Source organism: Trachinotus anak, unplaced genomic scaffold, assembly GCF_046630095.1.
Source record: "Trachinotus anak isolate AG129_WGS33_773 ecotype Australia unplaced genomic scaffold, CSIRO_AGI_Tana_v1 ptg000007l, whole genome shotgun sequence".
Classification (NCBI taxonomy): Eukaryota; Metazoa; Chordata; class Actinopteri; order Carangiformes; family Carangidae; genus Trachinotus; species Trachinotus anak.
In genome coordinates this window covers 19,699,648-19,721,130 of record NW_027273858.1, presented here as the reverse complement: position 1 = coordinate 19,721,130, position 21,483 = coordinate 19,699,648, and the positions used below count along the sequence as shown (strand labels likewise).

The window sequence follows — 21,483 nt, the reverse complement described above, 5'->3', positions numbered from 1 at the left end:
ATCAGTTGAGATCCATAGCTGAAATTGTCACGCCTGTGAAGACAATGAGCTCTGTAGTGCTCATGAATATTCATTAGGTGTTCTGTTTAGAAAGCCCGCAATTAGGTGGTATTAGCGCTCTAGTGTACAAGGAGAAAATGATGATGATGGCTGTTCAGTGATGATAGTGATTTAAGTAAACAGATTCATCAAATGTGGCCGCAAGCGCGCTGCAGAGGCACTTCCCTGCCATGTCGGTTTGAAATTTAACACAACAAGCATTTGTTTTTTGTTACAACTTGTGAAATACACTTTGTCTTCATAGAAAATCTCTTGTTTAATCAGGCAGACAACGGTTAGAGCTTCTTTCAGAGGTGTAAGTCTTGGTCATATATATTGTACAAATAACGTATCTGTGGTAATTTAGTGTTACAGTGTTGACTTCTTCAATTGACCCTGATTTCTTACAGTCTTCAGTAAATACTTTTATTTGTGCAAGGCGCACGTGCGAAAGCACGGTCTTAAAACTTCAACTGCTTGAAATAAAGCGCGCTGCTAATGATGATGATTCAAGCCACCATATTCCCCTTTATCGCCATCCAAGGCACATGCAGTCTTCCCTGTGCTGATCAAAGAACATGTGAGTCTTTTCCCCCTACGATGTAATGAGAGTCCCATCAATAAAGATCAAAGAAGACCAGTGCAAGGTCAAGATCAAGATTGCCTATCTATGCAGCCCTCAGACTCTTTAGAAATTGAGAATCCCAATCGCTAAATGTCTGGGATTTACAGTATATTGAATTGTTCAGTAAGTCTTCCTATATCTGCCTCCCAATGCATTTGATTGGATGCTCAATATAAAAGGCTGTAGTGTATCCCAGTAGTGGCTCGACTACTACGAGACCATGAAATATGGCTTACTACTGCGATTAGATATTCAGTAATCACGTGGGGGAAGAAGCTGCAGTAAAGCAAACAGGTTTTTTAGAGCAGTTCTATGATCCTATTGCACTGTGTACTGTCACATGCACTCAGACTCTGATCCCACTGCCAGTGTCAGTGAAGAGACACTTAACTACCGCCATAAGAAACTGAAGAAAACACATAGCCCTCATCATATCTAGCGGTGCCTGCTGCTGATGCTGTGAAGCTGCCAAGCATAGAGCATAGTAGTTACGTGCACTGTGTATGCAAATGGAAACCTGTCAGCAAAATCTGAGCAATAGCTCGTACACAAGCTGATAACATAGTGCAGAGGCAGACAGCATGGGATTGGATTAGAAGCAGAGGCGTATTCTCAAAAGAGAGAACAGGAAGGGATCGATGCTAGGAGGTTTTTTGATCCCAGTCCAATGGGCTCGTCCGCACAGGGTGCACTCACTCAGTGTGATTTGATGGTGGGTCATACTCTAAATGTAATCTGCATTAACATTTCAGAGTTCACTTTTTGTATTCTGTGTCAAAGTACTTTACATTATAAAAGAACTGAGCCTTACTTTGATATTTATTAATTACTACACTCAGATGTCATTTCACCATTATTGAAATAGTGATTCATTTGGTGCCAGTTATGCTGGGGTTTGTGCAAACTGTGTATCCATCTACCACATTGTTAGGCGTTTTACACAAGCTCTGTTATGGCAACACTGAAATAATCAAAGCAAGTTGAAGCTCGGCTATGAACATGGTGTTTTCCACCTTCCTCACTTTTAGGTGTTTGCGCAGTCATAGTGATAGAGTAAATAGAAGCAGAAGTTGCTGTAGACAGGGACTTCTGACATCTGTGTGTAATAGAAGAATTGTCAGCACGTTATGATTATTTTGAATCACATGGATCCATCATCTCTATCTTTGGCATTTTTGTTGGAAAAATTACTGAAGTGATTAATAATTGTCAAAGGAGTTGCCAATTAATTGTCTTTTCATCAATTAATTGATTAATCAACTAGTAAATTATTGATTTATTTTATAAAATATTGATTAAATATACAATATGATACATTTAGTAAAACAGAGTAGCCACAACTGTTTGATGAACATATGTTTTGGCCTTGACATGGTGTGGAGAAAATGTCTGGCTCGCTTTGCCCTGTGGAGTTTATTCACCCAACACTGAATGTGGCTCTCCACCATTCTCTACCAAATGGACAGAAGTGCACAATCTGTTTTTGCGATCAATTCTGTGAGCAGTTTTATAAGGAGGGACCACTGGGCCTCATGCATGTGGACCAGAATCTGACCAATAAAACAGTGGGCCAGTACTAGCTTCTGACAGATATATTGTATCAGCTTATATGTCTGCCCATAAGTAAGAAGACAAACAAAGGTTAGAAAGGGTCGTTGGGGAGTATGCCATTACAGAGCCAGTCCACCAGTCCAGATAACATTGAGATTGTTAGCAGCCTACTATTAACACTCTCGCATTACAAGAACTCATTTAACACAATGTTAATATGTTCATATCTGAATGTGGCTTTGAACATATGAATTAAGTTGCTGATATTGTGACCATTGTTGGTAATATTTTAGGTAGTTTCACTGCCTAAAATACAATATGCACTTTCAGTGTTTACCAGTAGTCAAAATTTAATGTACTTTCACTTGTTAAACCTGACATAGTCAGGCTAACCTACCACAGGCAGGCGTGATTTTTTTAGATGATGAGCATGATACACAACATGACAGAACAAACTCTGGCTTATCCAAACCAGCACTCTCAGCACAACACTTTGAGACGTGAACAGAATGACCAGAGTGACCCATTGCACCATCGTATTAAGTGTTATCACGTAGATCAATGTGCTCAAGCTCTTCTGACACCAAAGGTATTAGGTTGCCCCCCATCCCCTCCCACCCCTCTCACCTATTGGGATAGTGCTTAGCCTCCTTCACAGTCCTTGGTAGCCTCCTAGCTGAGCTTGATACATCCATTTCAGGTGACAGTGGAAGAGCATCCCTGGTCCAGTTTATTGATCATGCGGTGATTCTCTTCCAGTTAGATATAGCCTCTTTGGGGAAGCCAGGGTGAAACTGGAGGCTACATAGTGGAGAATGAGATGTTGTGGGTGGTGTTTTGATTTACTGAGGAATGCATCAATACTTAATCTTCTCTCTCTGTGGTTTTAGATTAAACCCAACTGGAGTTTAGCTATTTTCTCTACTAGACCACTGTGATGTGTTCTTAAAGGTTAACTTGATGGATTTGAGGAAAAAATGGGAGAATTACTCAAAATTACAATCAGTAATCTCCAATTGTGACTAAACCAAGGGAAATTATTTATTTAAAACACTGCATTATCTGTTTTAAAATTGCAATCAATTACTGATTGACTGATTGATCATTTGATTGATGGCTTGGTGTTTTAGTTTGCGTGCTTGACTACATTGCAACTGTGGTGTTTCATCGCACCCAGCAAAACCATAAAGTCTGACTAACTTTTCTCAAACTAGTGACATTGCATAAATAGCATAAACTCACAACCCTGAAGTACCAAGCATCTGTTTTTGTGGTGAATCACACCACAGCTATCCAAGCTGCAGATACTTGTATACGAGTTGAACTCATAATTCATCAGCATCTGCGCTCTTGATGAATTGCCACCCCTCCTCCCCTCACACAACCCTCTTTGTGCCTGGGAGCAGCGACTGTGATGGTGATTAATAAAGAACGTCTCATGAAAATTACATTACCTTATGATTCATAATTAATACCAAAATATGACTATAGAAACTTTGCACCACACTAAATTCATGTTCATTTTCATACATATGTTGGATTATTTTTGCATGTGTCAACATGTTCTGCCTCCATGTGTGGTCCTAGATGTTAATTACAATCTTTTTTACTTTTACTTTACTCTTTACTAATTTTAGACTCTGCAATAGTGCAATACTATAATTTCTCTTCATGTGATTAATACCAAGTCGGTCCTGTGAGTGTTGTTCTGTGAGCTGCAGTTTGTTTTTCTCTTATCCAGTTAAAGAGAATTGCTTTGACAGCTTATCTCTCCAGACCCCAAAACTCTACAATTCAGTATTTCCCAGGGTATAATTAGCAAGGTTAATGATCCCGTTGCATAATGTATTTTTCATGGTCTTGAAGGTGTCCTCAACTTGGTTCACCTTTCTAGCCCCCTCTCCCCCCTCCTCTTTTATCATCCACTGCACTACAATTGATTTTATTGACTGCAATAATTATAGAAATAAGCTGAGCTTTTGATCAGCTAGTATGAACCTCCCCCTCCCCTCCCCCTTCAGATGCCAAAGTTATTGCTGCAGCTGTTAAGCCACTGCTGAACAAGAAAGCACAAATCTGAGAACAAGTCTATGTCCCTTTATATCACCACACCTCACACTGCCTCAATTAGGGGCTGAACAAATTGGTGAAATTGTAATTGACAGTACATTAATCAGCAGTTTTGATAATGAATGGATTGATTAAGTCATTTATTAGGCAAAAGGCCAAACATTGTCTGGCATACCTGCAGTCTTATTTTGAAAATGTACTGTTTTCTCTCTACACTGTAAATTGAATATCATTTGCATACCATTGGTTGGACAAAAGAAATTTGTAGCATGACTGTGGATTAGTTGTAGTCCTACCCCTGCAGAGCACTATGCTGTGGAGCTGTCTCTCATATCTATGGCAATCGAAGATGCCCTGACATATTCTTGCTTATAATTTAGTTTGTTGTAGTGAGATGTTGGTGAGGGAGAGTTAATAAAATGACAAATGACTGGAGGACATATCTTTATTGAAATAAGACTGTGAAGTGGTAGAAGCTATCTGGGGCACCCCTGGATATGGAAGTAAAAATCCCAGTCATTTTCTCCATACAAAATGTGAGGTGATTGACAGGTGGAGCACTCCCACAGCCTGGGTGGACATGCAGCTCTCTCAATGGAATCATCAGAGCAAAAGATGAACAACTGCATTAGAAAATATCTGGGTCCTTGACAAAAAGTTGAAGGTACAAGCCTGTGCACATCAAAATGACTCCCAAGGTGCATTTTGACAAGAAACATCCATTAACACGGCTTAAAATGATATTCTGTGCAGCACTTACGGCGGGTTGAAGCTAAAGTTTATGGTGTTGTGAAAACTAATATAACAATCTGAATCTTAGTTCACTTCTGAATTCTGACTACATTTTGGATGAATTCAATAATTATGGCAATGGGTTTAGTTCTTAACTGCAACAATGAAGTATTTGAAATTTGCTCCAGTTCTGGCTTCTTCTCCATAGCAATGGTGGCCAAGGCTCATGGCAGGGTTGCCGCAGTAGTCTATGGTACCAGTGTCTGCAGTCATCAGACACGCACCAATTACATAACTTGCCCACCAGCCCCCACTGTCTTTTTTAAAAATAATGTCTGATGAAGGTGGCAGCATCTGGAGGTATCACTTCTAATCTACGGATATTGAGCAGACACATGGCTTTTCTTGTAAAATGTCCAGTCAGTTTATTACCAGGTGGTAGAATTTCCACACCGTGGCATCCCTAGCTCATGGGTATTATAGTATTAAGAGCCACTCAGCAACTGAGAGGAAAAAAAAAGATTTCTCACAAAGTTGAAATAATTAAAAACTTGGAGCCAACATAAACCTATAGTGTTGTTAGATACAGCACACATACCCACACTCTCAGACCCTCTCAGACTCACACTTCCCATGCCCCTTGACATGGGCCTCATGCCAATATCAGCTCCTACACACGAGCCAATAACCCATCGAGGACCCCTGTGGCGGAGCCTCCTCAGCGTATCCTCCTCGAGTGCATGTCAGCAGCTTCCAGCTCTTACAGAGGAAAAGATGTTGTTCTCCCACTCTCTCTGTGGTGGATCAGATTCACTCACACTACACGCTGCAGTCGTCTGCACGAGGGTTCGGCCGTAGTCTTTAGTGCAGCATCCACTGAAATCTGAGAGTGGAGGATGGAGCCACCGTAGTGATTGCAGACACCTTTTTTTTTCTTTCCATCAAACCTTACTCACCATCAGCTTACTGGTTTCTCTGGAGTACCACTTGACCGTGAAATAACACAAATACCGTCTGCAGTGTTCCACTTATTCGAGATCATTTTCATAAATGTTATCTGAAGAGCAGATGAAGTGAATTGAAGCCTACCTTACTCAGCTTGGATGTACTGTAAACAGTTCTCGTTTGGGGACTGTAGCTCAACAAAAGAGTGCCCTCTCTCCTTCAGTGATTTGCCTAGAACGCTGGCGTCAGCAACTTAACGACTAAGGACCCCCACTGACAGCTGTAGAAATATTGAAAAGCCGGTGAATGGTTCGATTTTTTTCGATAGAGCCAGCACTGAAAGAGAAAAACTTAAGCTCTCAGATGAAAACCATCAAGGACGGTATTGAACAGTAAACACTGAACCCATTCACTGACTGGACAGCAAGCACTTCACCTCTGCTGTTTCACTGGTTAGTCAGTCCCCAGAGGGTCTGTGTTGAGATTCAGGTCAGCGTAAAGCTTTCATGACATGAAAGACCTGTACAGCCTCCCATGTAATTCTTCCTCACAGCATGGGGGGGGGGGCTCTGATGCTGAAGTGATGGTTACAGGAAGTGCAGTGTCTGCTCTAATTATCCCCTTAGCATGGAACAAGACCCAAATCTCTCTTACCCCTGAATGTGAAGAGTAGCTCCTTTCACCAGGCCAGTTAAAGGGGGGGGGGGGTCCCCGGGGGGTCCCCATTAGCCGATGACTCATACTCGGAGGAAGTGCTGTGATACTGGGGACATCGGTCGATGGGTGGAAGTTAAGGTGGATGGTTACTTGATCTGTCTGTCATGCAGGATTAGTCTTCGATAGTGAATGAACATTTAGTGGGTTTTCTTTGTCAGTATGTCAACATGTGGGTGTAGATCTATACCATCTGACACGTATTTACAGTGACTCAGTGCTGTGAGAAGGTTGGCCTTCTTATATTAAAGTCAGGTCATTGTGAAAAATTTTTGATCCACCTGTGGAGAAAGTCTGTAGTGGCATAAATCATTTCTACAAGCGTCTAGTTCCACAGTGGTAATAATGCCTGACAAAATATCATCATTTCAAAATCGATATTTGCTATTGAGAAGCTACAACAGAACCGACGTTAGTATATGATTAATTAAATCTAAGATAAATGTGGATCAAGTCATATAATGGGAATATAATAGTTGTAATTATAATAATTAAAATATTACTTTGGTGTTAGAAATTACATGTAAAAAAATGAAGCTTACTGTGAAGCACTAGACCACATCACGTGTAACCGGTTGGTGTCTAGTGTCGCGTGTGTTGTGTTTTGATGAAGAGGCCAACACCAGGATGTCGTTGGAGGCAATTTCTGTTTATTCTGACAAAAGGGGTCAATTCAATAGCAAAATCCTCCAGTCAGTTGTGATCATGTAGCTTAGCCCCTACACAAGTGAAATGACACAATATGCTGGTGTTCTACACAATAAATCTGAGCTAGCAATTGAGCTAGTAGTTGAACACAAAGGCTAAAACATGGAAATTACTCTGATCTCAATGTCATCACTTACCTCTCTTGTGGAGTAACAGCAAAAGGGGAGAGGTTAAGGCAGGAGACCCCACATTGTAACGGGGACGCCACAGAAGTGCATGTGCGGATACAGACAGTGAGTCTCAAACGTTCCACATATTGACTCCAGAGGGCTAACATGTCAGGCTATAACTATTAACACAGATTTTGTGTCATTATATTACTGCTGTATAATTGGCACTACCACACATATTAGTACTGCATATGTTTCCATAGGAATATTATACAGGCCCTGAAATGATGACTGAAGTAAACCAATGCTTTCTTTATGTTTCAGTATTTCTTGATTTCATTGTTTATGGAGTCTGGCTGAATAATATAAATCATTCCTGCTTCCTTTTGGCATAATCTAGAACAAACTTCCCCTTTTCTTGATACTTTTATGAATTGGAGTTGTTAAATAAGAAACTTAATGAAGTGAGACACCCTAAAGTACATATTTCTTGATATTTACCGTTTCTCCTCAGGAGTTGCATATAATATGAGTTTGTCTGGAGGCTGATGGATCTCAGTGGTAAACAGAAATTTTACAGATGAAGTTCTGTTAAACTGTGATATAAGTAGCAGATATGGCTGGTAGAGCTATAACTCACACGGCTCATTATTTTTAATTAGCCCCACCTTTAAAGTCGTGTTACTGCAGACCTTGCACATCCTGCAGCTGGTCTGTCCACCAGCTCATACTGACATAAACACCACCGGCCTAGAATTTCAAATTAAATTCAGCAAGTCCACCACATTAATACTGCACCCACTTTACCAATGTATTGAAAGCGTTTCATCATTTAACATGCCTTGTATTATAAACAAAAACAATTTGCTACGCAGTTGTGACAAAAGCTGCAAATCAGGGTGGGATGTGCAGTGAAAACCCTGTTAGCTGCTGTACTGTGTGACACTCCTGTCATATATGTGAGTTGAGTTGATTGTATGTACCTGTCTGCTTGGGTTTCAGACTCCTCAACATAACCAGTGTAAGTTAATGTTGGCAGGGAAGCCAGAGGGAAATACATGATTGTTCTCATCTGGCGAGGAACCAGAACCATGAGTCTATGAACCCACCATGATGTACATACATTTCTTTTACAGTTCCCTTTTATCCCTTTTAATACCACATACAGAGCTATGTTCATGGTACAGTGTCTCTGTGTATTGGCACTAGGGTGCAGTCAGAGCCATGCCATATGAGAGGATTAGTCATGTACAAAAGACTGAGTGGGGAGAATCCACACTGGATTAGTCCATCATCTAGACAAACCATGCAAAGTGCACCTTGTATCTTTTGTATGGAAGCAGCTAACATTGTGGGGTTCACCTCCTGATTCGGCACTGGGGTGCATAGGTCAGCTGGCAGTGGGTCTGCCTGGAGGAGCCCAGCATGTGCTTTCTTCTCTCATGATCAGTCCTTGTCTACACGGACAGGGGGCTGAGCAGATCAGATGTGAGCTTCAGAGGGTGACTGACTTTTAAGGAGGAGCTGCATGAGTTAGCGCCATGCCTGCTGTGCTCACATCTGCCTGGGGCACTGCTACACACACACACACACACACACACAAGCACTAAGAACAGAGGCAAGTCTCAATCAGTGGCAGATGACCAGGAGGAGGTCGTCAGTGGTAGCCCTTCTCATCAGCCCACATTCCCTCACTATAGTACGTGCAGTACATAGTAACAGGACAACTGATTTCTGTGGCTTAAATCAGTATCGATGCACTTAAAAAAAAAACAAAAAAAAAAACTTTGCAGTATAAATCTAAACCTTTCACATATGGGGAAAGAAAATATTAGAAACACCTAACCACCACCGCAATTTTAATTATAAAACTTAGGTAATCAAAAGTGTCTTAACAAGCTGTAACAAGTGAAAGTGTGAGCCAGAAATCTGTTGATATCACCGACTATAATGCCAACTGTCGCCGGTGGGTTTACTCAGCTGCAGCTAATTGCAGTTACTTCTGTGAGTTGGTGAAACAACAACAGCAAAAAAAAAAAATCTTGGATGTTGTCTGGTTAATATGCTCTTGGCATCTGTATTAATTACACTTGGCCAACATTGGTTTTGTCAAAGAACAAACACCGTGCTGTCTAATATTGAGAGCTGCAGCAGAGCTCTGTACCTCTGTCAGGTACTGTACTGAGCTTAAGTTAGTGTTATCTGTCCAGTATGACCATGACGAGCCAACTGTGCAGCTAAATGTGGCATTAGAATGTACTTATATTTGAATATTATAGAGCAATGTCAAGCGCACAAGTAATATTTTAATACATGAAAAAATGCAGTCCAGTCCAATGGCATTCGTTTATGTGATTCTGTGAATATAAAAATGTTAATGATTAATATGTTAATGATGATGTGAGGTACAGGTTTATCACAAATACAGGTCTGTAGTTTTATTTATCAGATTTCACTTGTAGTATCGAGTATTGATCAGAAAAAGTTGTTATTGTCCTGTGTTTGTCGCTGAATCTGAAAGTATTCATTGCAGGACTGTTCTCTTTGCTTTACATCATACAGGGGTTTCTTTTTTGCTCTCTGAGAGTAATTCCTTTTTTGCAGTCCTTAAAACGATTCCTTACCCCTCCCATCCAACCACCAGGACAACTCAATCAATCAGAACAACACACATCTACTGAAGAAGGCAATGAGCCAAAACCATCTAACTGTGCCATTACACATATTGATATACCAACATAAAATAAGATGAATTATTGCAGTGCTGTGAGCTGGGTGGTTTTCTGAAATGAGTCTCCTCTGCCTCTGCCTGATCACCATCTAAGCATTTTCATTTGGAGACTGAACTTGAAACTTATATCATTTCTTCTTGCCCATTTTCACAAGTTTGATCCTGATAAAATATTTCGTGGCTTTCTTAAAAGTGTCCAATTTACAGAGACGGAGCTCAAACTTATTTTAATCATTTTCTGTGCACTGAATATTTTATGCTTCATTTTTATGAAACATAAGAATTTTCATTTTAAGTTCTGATATTATGATAAGAGAAAATGTAGAAGTTTTTCAAACTATAACTTAACTTCACGGATGTCATTAGTTCAACTGAGTTTAAGTGATGGGAAGAAAAACCATACAACAGACATGATCGTGAAACAAATAATTTTTTAAAAACTATTCTAATACCCTTGTTGTTGCATGTTGAAGTTCACTGTTTAGCCCTCGTAAGAACACAAAAGCTTCATGTTCTGTTGATTCTGATTCAGAATGATGTTGCTTTTCAATTTTACAGACTTTTTGACTAAACAATTTTACAGTTTTCTTCTCTCACAGTGTTCAGATAAGCTGGCTTTCAATCTAATGGAAAATATCCTTTATGTTGTATTGATTCTACAAGCTACGCCTTGACTGTAACAATCCAGTGTACAGCACAGTCACAACATATTAGGACAGTAATACATTTTTTTATTGTTTTGGCTCTGCACAGCACTTGGATTTCAAATGAAACAGCGACCGTTAGGTAACAGTGCTGACTTTCATCTGAGTGAGATTGTTCAAATCTGTATTGGAAGAACAGTGTATTGTTCATTGAACAAGATCCTGTCCAGATAACAAAATTAAACCTCTGGTCTAGTATACACCCCAGTTCCACAGCCCAAGTCTGGCCCATATACTTCTACATCTGGGTAGATCCCAGCTATTATCCTCCAGTGTTGACTGACAGCTGGAAGATTTTCTGTGTCTATGCCAGAATTGGTCCAGATGTGGAAGTAGCATCTAACAATCATGCTTTATATGGGCCAGAATTAGGCTGTGGATCTGGGGCGTATACTGGGCCAGAGGAAACACAAGCATGTGGCCTAAGTATAGGCTGGCTGTATCTTGTTATCTAATGAATTCTAACGACTAATGTGATCCAGTGACTTTACCTCTAATGCCACCATCTGGTCAGAATCTTTTTTTATTTTCAAAAGCCTAAAAAATGAATGCCTTTCCCATTAACTTCAGCTGTACTTTGTGTTTAGTGTTAATTAGCAAATGTTTGCATGCTAACATGCTAAATATGGTGAACGTCACAAACATTGTACATTTACATCAGCATGTTGGCATTGTCATTGTTAGCATGCTAATATTAGCATTTGTGTTTATGTACAGCCCCACTGAGCAAAGCAAGAGAGTCTCAGTCTCCAGGGTAGTGTGGAACAAACTGCCCTCTGGGTCTTGCAATCTGTGTCTCTGACTCTACTGGGATTGTAAGATTTTTAACCTGTACTTTGGCCCTTTTCATTTCCATTTCCTTTTACCCCCAGTCTCCCTGAATTCCCTTGAATCTTGTCTTTACCATTATAAATATTTAGTGCAAAGGGCAGATGTTGAAGCAGTATTAATGAATTTGGAAGACATAAGGCAAAAGGTGCATGGCACACAGAGATACAACTGTCATAAGATACTGTAGGAATAATTATATTGTATCTTTTTATTATATTGTATATATGAAAAATATGTTTTTTGCTGTCTTTCACCTGGAGATTGTCCAAACAGATAAGGTGAAACATAGAAATATGCATTTCATTGTAGAAGTTAAAGAAACAAAAATGAAAACAAAACTTGACAGTTGTTATGGCATCGGTTGCCAAATTACAGCTATTTATACAGAATTATAGTAGGTCCTTATACACAATGTTGCCTGTTATTCCTTCTTCATTTCCTTCAAAAAAAAAACTTGATGTTGGTGTCCCTGTCTCCTGGACAAGGCTGCGTAGAGGAGGCTGTGAGCAGACACAACATTTTCTTGACCCTGATGGTAACTGAGAAAGCCAGCATGACAGGGAACTGATGCTGACAAAGGTGAAGGGCAGCTCATCATTTTTGTCCTGGGGAGGAATCCTTGGTTGGAAAACTCACTGACCCGTGTTTGTGCCTAAAGCAATCTCGCACTCAACAACCTTATCTATTATTTGTACCACAACCATCCTGGTTCTGTTTTTGAGAGTCTGGTCAGGATCTGCTCGCAGGTTTCTAAGCTGCATGATTCCAGCTCATTTTTTGATTTTGGCTTTGATATCTTTGTTTAGAGGAGTATATAAGGATATAGTACCTTTGAGGAGGTTGTCTCTGTGACCACTTCCAGGTGAAGGGAAGGGAAGGTCACACAAATCAAGGATGAAGTTGGAGAAGTCTTTTTCACCCTCATCTGTCCTCATTTTACTTACGGCTTGCGTTCCTGCAAGAAAGAAGTGATGCAGAAGCTTTGATTACTTTAGCCCCACCTGCTCTTTTTGACTACTGGGAGTGTTTGCCTAAGGTCTCCATCAAGAAGGACTGGCTTCCCGCCCCACTTTAGCTCTGAATACATCCACACTTGACATTAAAGCGGTGAACACTGAGGATCTCATCCCAAATGATCGACCTGCTCTCTCTGATCAGTTTAGCCACGGAGGACTTGGCTTTGATGGAACAGACCGAGTTTTAAAAGATAGGGATCAGGATTTTAAACCTCGGATGAGCCGTGCTACTGCTGTCTCTGGCGACCTTTTCCACGGCACTCAGCTAAAAAGAGAGATAGTTGATGGTTGAAATTTGATTTGATTTGATTTTTCTATATTTACTTTTTTATTTGTTGAAGCAAGATAGAGACAAAGAGTGATAACATAACAAGAAACATAACAAGACATACAATAACAGCTTTTTTTTTTGTTACTGTTTTGTTGCTATAGATATAGATATATGAGTTATATATAATTTGATTTACTGAGAGTGATGGTTGAAATTTTAAAAGAAAAGTGAAATTGAGAAAAATGAAAGCATACTGGACACCATGAAAAGAGTAATAGGAAACCTGTGGCTGCTTCTTTTACCAAGTGGTCCTAATGGTCAGTGTCATGGCGCTCAGCTAACAAGTCAGATAGTTGAATGAAATGTCACAACCGGTGTACATTTTAAAGAAAGTTTACCTACACTGATGCACCTCAGAATCAAACTGTACATCACAAAAAAGAGCGAATCCAACCGGGCAAGCTTGGCATCGTTTGAAAGGCCTAATTAAGAAATAAGGTCCTTCAAAATTTCATGCCCCGAGCTGCTTCTTAGACAGAGCAGTTACACACACACACACACACACACACACACACACACACACACACACACACACACACACCTCTAATTATAGTAGTAGGATTTGGAAGGGCAGTGATTTTATTCCTACAGACAGGACGACCAAGGGCTTTTTTGAGGCCAAACAGACTGTTCTTGACAGCCCAAGTCAGTCACCTGACCTCGGTCCAGCTGAGCGTGCGTTGCCAAGGACCAGACTCAAATCAAAAGCAAAGCCAACAAGAAGTGAATGTGAATATAGTAGTGTCTCACAGTTCTGGCAGAGCGTCAACAGGGAATTATCTGCTGCTGATTGTAGGTTGTAGACTTCAGCCAGTTATTGATTGCAAAGGATTTGCAACTAACTATTAAATGTAATGACTTTATGTTAACTTGTTCAATTACTGTCCATTAAAGTGGGAGACTAAACAAAGGGCTGCAGTACCTCCACTGTTCATCTGAAGTAGACACCCTCAAATTAATGCTCAAAGTCTGCACTTGAACCTCACGGTGGTTCAATTAAAATCTAATGTGCCGGAGTACAGAGCTGAAAGATTATGTGACTGTGCTAACACCTTGTGATTGCATTACATATTGTGTTCCTTGCCCTGAAATGTAGCAGAAATGATGCTGACAGGCTCTCTCTCTCTCCCTCCCTCTTTCTCTTCACAGTGAACTTTGACCACTTCCAGATATTGCGGGCCATTGGGAAAGGGAGCTTTGGAAAGGTAATGTAACCTCCATTTCCCATGCAGTGGGTGTTTGTGTTCTGCACCTTCAATTACCCAGCAGAGCAATTATCTCCACTGAAGAATCAGAAAAGGCGAGGCAGAAAGGGCTGTGAGAGATTGCACTTTAGTTCTCATCATATTATGGTGCTTCCAAGATAAATAATTTTTCTATTTTAATAATAGTTATAAGTAGGGCTTATGTAATTGTCTCTATAAAGTCACTTCGAGGAGAGCCAATTTACTTTTCATCTTATGCCGGTGAACCTTTGGGAGTTTTGACCCCACGTCTCCATTTAATTACAGAGCAGCACAATACGGTGGCTGCAGTTGTCATCATGCTCAATGGCTGGGCTGATTACAGCTGGGAGGACAACTTGGCATGTCCCTGCGTATTGTGAAACCAAATTATCGTGGTTCTTTTCAACCCTGTCTCAGGTGCCAATATCATCATTGGTGGGCCATTGTTGATAAAACAGACATTTTGGATTAACTTATGGTCCATTTGTTAATCAAAGAATCCCTTTGTGTTCGTATTGAATGTCTGTATGAAACTTCAGTAATGAATTCAGGGTGCAGTGTGTCTGTGTGTATGTGTGTGTGTGTGTGTGTGTGTTGATACACAATTGGGCCCCTGAGATTGGAATAGTTTATCTTCATTTTGAATCCCAAATATCACGGCTAATATTTGTTCATTATACTCATGTCTGTGCATGCCTTTGCAATTCTCTCTGCTTTGCTTCTCAAAACACAATCTTTTTTCAAATACATGTCCCTCTGTTATACGGAAAGTCATTGCCCAATGCTGAATACATTACCATGTGAATTTATGTTAATTTTTACTTATTGCTTTGTTCCCTCAAGCTGCTGTCACTCCCCTTATGATACTGGAGGGAATCTGCAGTAAGCTGGGAAATACACTGCGCTTCAGAAACTGAAGCAGGGCAACCCAGATGTTTTGAATACTGATTTACACTCAGTCCATTTTTTTTTTGTTTTTGGAAGAAATGTTACATGTACTGATACATGTACTGTAATGCTACTTGGTTTTAAAATTCAAACACAAAGAGCTTAAAATAAGCTGCTTTCCTGGCTAAGATAGAAAAAAAGACATGGGTGTGACAGACAAGTTTTAATGGAAAGGTGTTTTTGTTTCCCTTTCTTCCACATTGGATGAGAAAAGCCAACTGCTTCATCCATGAGCCTGGAGAAATAGAGATGGTTTCCAGTTATGCAATAGCTGCAACTCTGTCATGTTCACACACACACTTTTATGGAGACATGTGCATGCACGTACAGACAAACCACACTCATAGTCAAGCAGATGTCCTGGGAAAATTTGTCCTTGTTGGAGGTCATCTTGTCTGTGTTATTTGGCCCACTGCGTCCTCACTCTGTGCTCCTGCTGTTTGTGAATACTTATCAGCATGGAGCCTTAGCTTCCCACTAAAGCCTGTCAGTGTGTATGTGAGCGCAGATGTAGATGGAAATAAATAAGACGTGAAAACTATGACCTCTAAAAGACAAAACTATGATTTCATGAAATGTGGTTATAATGATTTATATCAGTCTAAAAAAAACTATTATACAAAGTATGAACACAGCACAAAGACATTGATGTGTGTCAGAAATGTAAAAAAAAAAAAAAAAAAATGAAGGACAGAGTCAGGCACAAGCACAGAGAGAGAGGGATTTATCTCACACTGTAGCAGTGTGTGAAACATGGTCTGTATATTCCAGCGTGTGGGTGCTCCAAGAAAAGTTGGTGTGCAGTACTGTAGATATGCATGTGTGTGTTTGCGTGTGTGTTGGTGTGCATTTTGAAGGTGACAGAAAGTGTGTCAAGGGAGTCGTTCTCACACAGTGGGCAGTCATGAGGTAGGTTGGAGCTGAGAAAGGGGAGGCTGCCAGAGGGGAAGCAGAGGAATCCCCCTCTTCGGAAAGCCGTCGGAAAACACGGCTAACACTGGTTCTACTCTGTTCTTCGTCCCTTCCTCTTTCTTTCACTCTCTATCTTTTCTTTTTTTCATATACTCACAGTATTAGTGATATCTCTCTGTACCGCTCTTCTTGCTGTCACTCTTTCAACACATGAGCTTCTCTCTATGCCATCTCCCCCTGTCTGAAAGCTTGTGCAGACTGCAAGCCTTTTAAAATCTCACAACTGCTGCACTGTGCAAGACATTTCCTGTCACAAGCTGTTGTCATGTTAACAGGGGGTACACAAACAATGCAACTGATCTTATGGCCCTTTTTTACACTGGTGCAGTTTTGGGCCATCCCACACAAAAGTCAACAGTTCTGTGGGAAGTGGTCAACGTCAACCTGAATCAATCAATGGTAGAAATTTAGGACCAAGTGTCTGCAGTGGGACCGTAGCTGTGACCCACATTTACAAACCAAACAATATGACACAAAGTGATGCAGAATACACTGGCAGTTTGCTTTGTAAGTTTTCTCTGCTGCCGAACGTGGTTTCTTGATGGCAGCAGGTGGTGGTGACTGTAACTTGACACGAGCGTCAGCCAGCATTTACAACACAAGAGTTTTTAATACGCCCTCGGAGCAGCGTGATGTTTCCCGGCAGATTGGAGGCTCCAGTGAGTAAGAAAGGGATGAGACGGGCCGGGGCTAGCTGGTTAGCATGCTAATTTCAGTTCAAGACAGCTCTTGGCGAGTAAAGGAATGGAGTTTGATGCTGAACTTCTTGACTGGTAAGTTAACACCTGTTAATGTTAATGTTGGCTAAGTAGCAGTAACAAATTTTATAAATCGCTTCTTTAATGTAATGTATATTGCTGCTTTAGTTGTTCAAACTATAAATTGTATGCTAAACACTTGGTTAAACTCTCTGCCTCTGCTCCTTGTCTTCATACCTAAAATCTACAAACAAAAATCTAATTAGTGTTTATAGACCAACAAACATCAGGTCTGGTATCATAGGTCTCCAGGTCAGGTCCAGAATGTATTTGAAGTGCCTGGAGACCGTGCAACAATAAGCTTTGTTTACTTTTTTAGGAGATCACACTGTTAGATGGGTCTGATTAAAATCTGTCTCAGTCTATATCAGACTGTGATATCACTTTGAAGCACGTCAGATTGTGTGATGAATGAATCAGTGTTAATGTATATGAGAGCAGAGGCATCTCAGCAGCTCGTGTCATCCATCTGCTCTGTTCTTATGTTTTGAAAAAGCAGCTCCACAAGGTTTTCGTCTTTCCAGTCACACACTTTTTTTTTGATTTGTGTGTTTTGTTTTTTTTTCTCCTAAACCTTAAACTAAAATGGCAGCTGACCAGTGTATTCTGTTTGGTTGTTTGTAGATGTTCGTCCCACCAGCAGTGACACCAGAAGAACTTGGTCCTAAATTTCAGCTGGCAAAGCTCCAGATTGGCCATCGATGGGCGTGTTTCACAGTGCGATGTTGGACCTCCATTCTGAATTGATGACCACAGATTTTACCACATTTCTCTATTGACTGCCAACTTCCATCTCAGCCAGCGCAGAATCGAACAGTGTAAAATCGAACAGTGTAAAGGGGCCTTTAAATGATTCAGACTAATGTTAAACAATGCAGGGGCTGCTATTGGTGTGGCGTGTTGTTTAGAGTATCTAAGTCAAACTATGAAATAGAGGAATCCAGGAAGTCCAGTTGGAGTAACATATTAAAGGCATTTAAAGGCTTATTATATGCCAAAGAAGACACCAAGTGGCTCCAACTACAGGAGCATCTTATTTTTGACTTTCATGAAATCAACCATGTTGGAACTGTGGAAATGTCTGTGACATTTTGCATTTTTGAAACTGCTGTGAGAGGCACAAGCACAAATTTTCATACCAAGGCAAGGGTTTATGTCTTAGATCTCAAAAAAATGTTGTGTAGTCTGCACAAGGTTTGATTCAGATCTCTGTTTCTTCTCTCCTTGTCTTGGGGCAGATCATCCCCCTGTATCTCCTTTCATACATCAGTGCAGGTATCTCTCTCCTTCCTCTTCCTCTTCCTCTCCTTTAGATACACCAGCCCTAGTTTCTCTCTCCATCCCCCTCTTCTCCTCCCACAATTCAATTCAAGTGTTTTTATGGGCATGGCAGTAAAGAAACCTGTGTTGGCAAAGCAATATAGTATTATAAAAAATAAAATATGACATTCGTATTGTTTGAATTCTCCACTCTAAGCAGACTTTCTCCTCACCTCTCTCTCTGATGTTTTGGAGCATCTATCCTCTAGCAGCTTGGGGTGAAGAGTGATGGTAGGTAGGTGTGATTATTTCCACAGCAGTGGAGGATATACTGTAGCTCATTTGTAATGCCTGCTAGAGGGCAGGAAGGCCATGCACAGCACCAGAGTAAGGATAATTGCTGCTCCCCTGTTGCTCTCTCGCTCCTCTTCTGCCTTTTTCCCCAGGAGCATCACACTTTTGCCCCCCTTTGTCACTCCATCTTCTCATCTCAGGCTGCATATGGGACTGCTGTTTCCGCCACAGGGCTCATTAAGGCCTGTGTTCTGAGAGCTTGAGGGATGAGATGACACTCGTGGGGGGACGTGACAGTCGTCGGCACTGACGGGTTTAGTGACAGCTCCTTAATGCCACCAGTCAGATGGGCAGGTAAACATCTAAACAGAGACAGGAGGGCACAAAGGGAGGCGGATGGAGAGAGACAAGGAAGGTCAGAGGTAGTGCAGGAGCTCAGCTGGTGGTTTCTACATCCTCATAGGCTGCACCACGCACACACTTCAGTGGGAATAAACCCTCATTAGGACCCAGTGTGATGGGCGTAGAAAGGTAGACTAGCAGAGACAGGTGGTAGAAATAAGTGCGACTGGAAGAGAGGAAGAGATGAGGGCAGTGAGAGAGGCTTTGACACCTTCATCATATCGGGGAAGGCGCCAGCATCTGTGGAAAGGTCAGGAGATGATGAAGCCTTTGTTATCGTTTTCTGTCCTGTTTTCCGTTCGCCCCTGCAGGGTTTCTAGGCAGCACACTGAGAGTGCTCCGGCCTCTAAAGGCTGACAGCCCCTCCCTCGACTTTACCTTCTAGCTGCAGGTGTGAAGAGCTCAGATGAGAGTTGGTTTTGCAGAGTGCAGCTTTGCAGCAAAGCCCAGCTGCAGTGTAGCCCTCAGCAACCTATTAGCCCAGAAAAGTATACTCTTCAATTACACTACACCTCTGTAAGGTTCACAGTACCAAGCTCCACTGCATAGTCAGCAAAAGAAGCAAGGAACATATGAACATATAAATAAAGTAGCTTCAAGACCTGAAAAGCATCCAGAGCTCAGAAATCTTGAAAAGCCCTGTGTTCATTTGCTTTGTTTTCATTTCATAATTTTACCCATCTATATTCTTGTTGATAAAATGGCTGGGCACATTGGGCCCAGAAGAAATAGGCCATTTGGAGGCGTTAATATTAACATTTCTGCCAACAAAATATAATATACATGGTGGAAAATGAGAATGGCAGTGAGGCTGTGTGCCAGAGCGTTGTCAGGACCGCTGAAATTTTTCGCCGCAGTGCATCTTATTTCATCATCGTTCAAGTATGCCAAAGCCTGTCTTTGTACTTAGACACATTAATGAGAAATGTATCATGAGTATTTTAGTATTTCCATTAATAATATGGTTAAATTCTCCCTTGCATTCATTATCATTCCAACCACTTTTCCCCAAAGAATACCGGAACTCACTCTTCACATGTACTGTATTATTTAACTTCACTGCCTGCGTTAGCCAGAAACAAGAGAGTTTTGTTCCACCTCCACATTTTTGATATCTGTGCAGCTCCGTGGAGAATGAATTGTAAAACTGTTACAGTATCCAGCATTTGTCTTAAGATAAGGTTACATTTTCTGATGAAAATCTGATAGAGAATGATAATAAAAATGACTCTTAAAATTTCAGATAAGAATTCCATCAGCCTGCAAACTCAGTGTCCTTTCATCTTTGGTTCAGCTGGCCGAGGCTGGACATCAGGATGCCTGAGAGACTGAGAAATATTTTACATTTTAGATATGAGTGGCTGCATTTTGGTCAGCATTAATCAGCTTTCTAGTAGACACGAATGCAATTGTCTGTTAGCAACCTTCCACAAATAGCGATTTTTGACAGTTTTCTTCCGATCCTTGTATGGGGTTATAGTAAGAATGAGAGCAAAGCAGTAAGGAATTGATTAGGTTGCAATCACATCCATTTACCTATAATAATAGACGATACTTCCTAGGCCAATAGTTGGCATATCATATCAACTAACTACTTAGTTAGTGGGGTTATAGGTTAGACTGTGTCTTGCAGGTTCATTGTGGTCTGTGCGGTACATCCTTACTGTGTGGAGGCTGGTTCTGGATGTTAATGCAGTTAGCGCTAGCAGTTAGCGCTAGCAGCTAGCTCCATCCTGCTCTTTGTTGTATATGGGGAATTTTACACTCCAGCATCCAGCTTTATCTGAAGTGGGGTTACATTTTCAAAACACATCAGTTAATCCTCATGCTAAAAGACAATATAGGAACAATGCTCTTTCTTTATTCCCATGTGTCCTACGTGGATCATTAACTGGTGTGGATGCTAACTTTGTGCCTGAGGCATTTAGCTTCATTCTTTTTGGATTTTATCATGTATTGTAGTCATCAAGTGTATATATTTAAGATCTTTTTGCAGGGTTTTCATTTTACAAGTCATCATATGAGTCAGCTGCAAACATAAAAAAGTCAGCTGGAGATGTTTAAATCAACTCGAGGAGCTAATGTTAGCTTAATGACCTTGGTAGATACAGCTGTTAAAATCTGCTACAGATGTCACTTCAAGTGGCAAAGTTGATGGTTGCCAACTAGAAATCAAAAGCCTTCTTTTTATCTACCCCTGTTTAAAACCAAGCCCCATTGCTTCAATAAATACTAATAATTTTAAGTAGTAAATCTGCCACTGATATTGCTGTAAACTGCCCACATGCTGTGTGAGAACAAAGGTTTGACAGAAAGGGGGCAGGGCTCAGTCGTGTAAGCTAAAGTGCTTATGTATTTGACAGAGTAAATATATGTATGTCAGCGTTGTGGTTGGTCCCGTAGGGATATGAATGGTGAACTGAGTTACATTCCCTTTAACGGAGAGCTCAGGGAATGAAACCTCCAAACAGAGGAGGGACCAGACCTGCAAGCTGTCAGACGCAGGAACTAAAATA

At 40.8% G+C, this 21,483-nt stretch overlaps 1 protein-coding gene across 1 annotated transcript in view; it reads left to right on the top strand.

Annotated features, from left to right (window-relative positions):
* LOC139623223 (serine/threonine-protein kinase 32C-like) overlaps positions 1 to 21,483 on the top strand; it is a 75,305-nt gene that overhangs the window by 11,981 nt on the left and 41,841 nt on the right. The window contains exon 2 of the mRNA XM_071481271.1: positions 14,257 to 14,312. Coding sequence (XP_071337372.1) covers positions 14,257 to 14,312 — 56 coding nt within the window. The remainder of the gene's footprint in view (positions 1 to 14,256; positions 14,313 to 21,483) is intronic.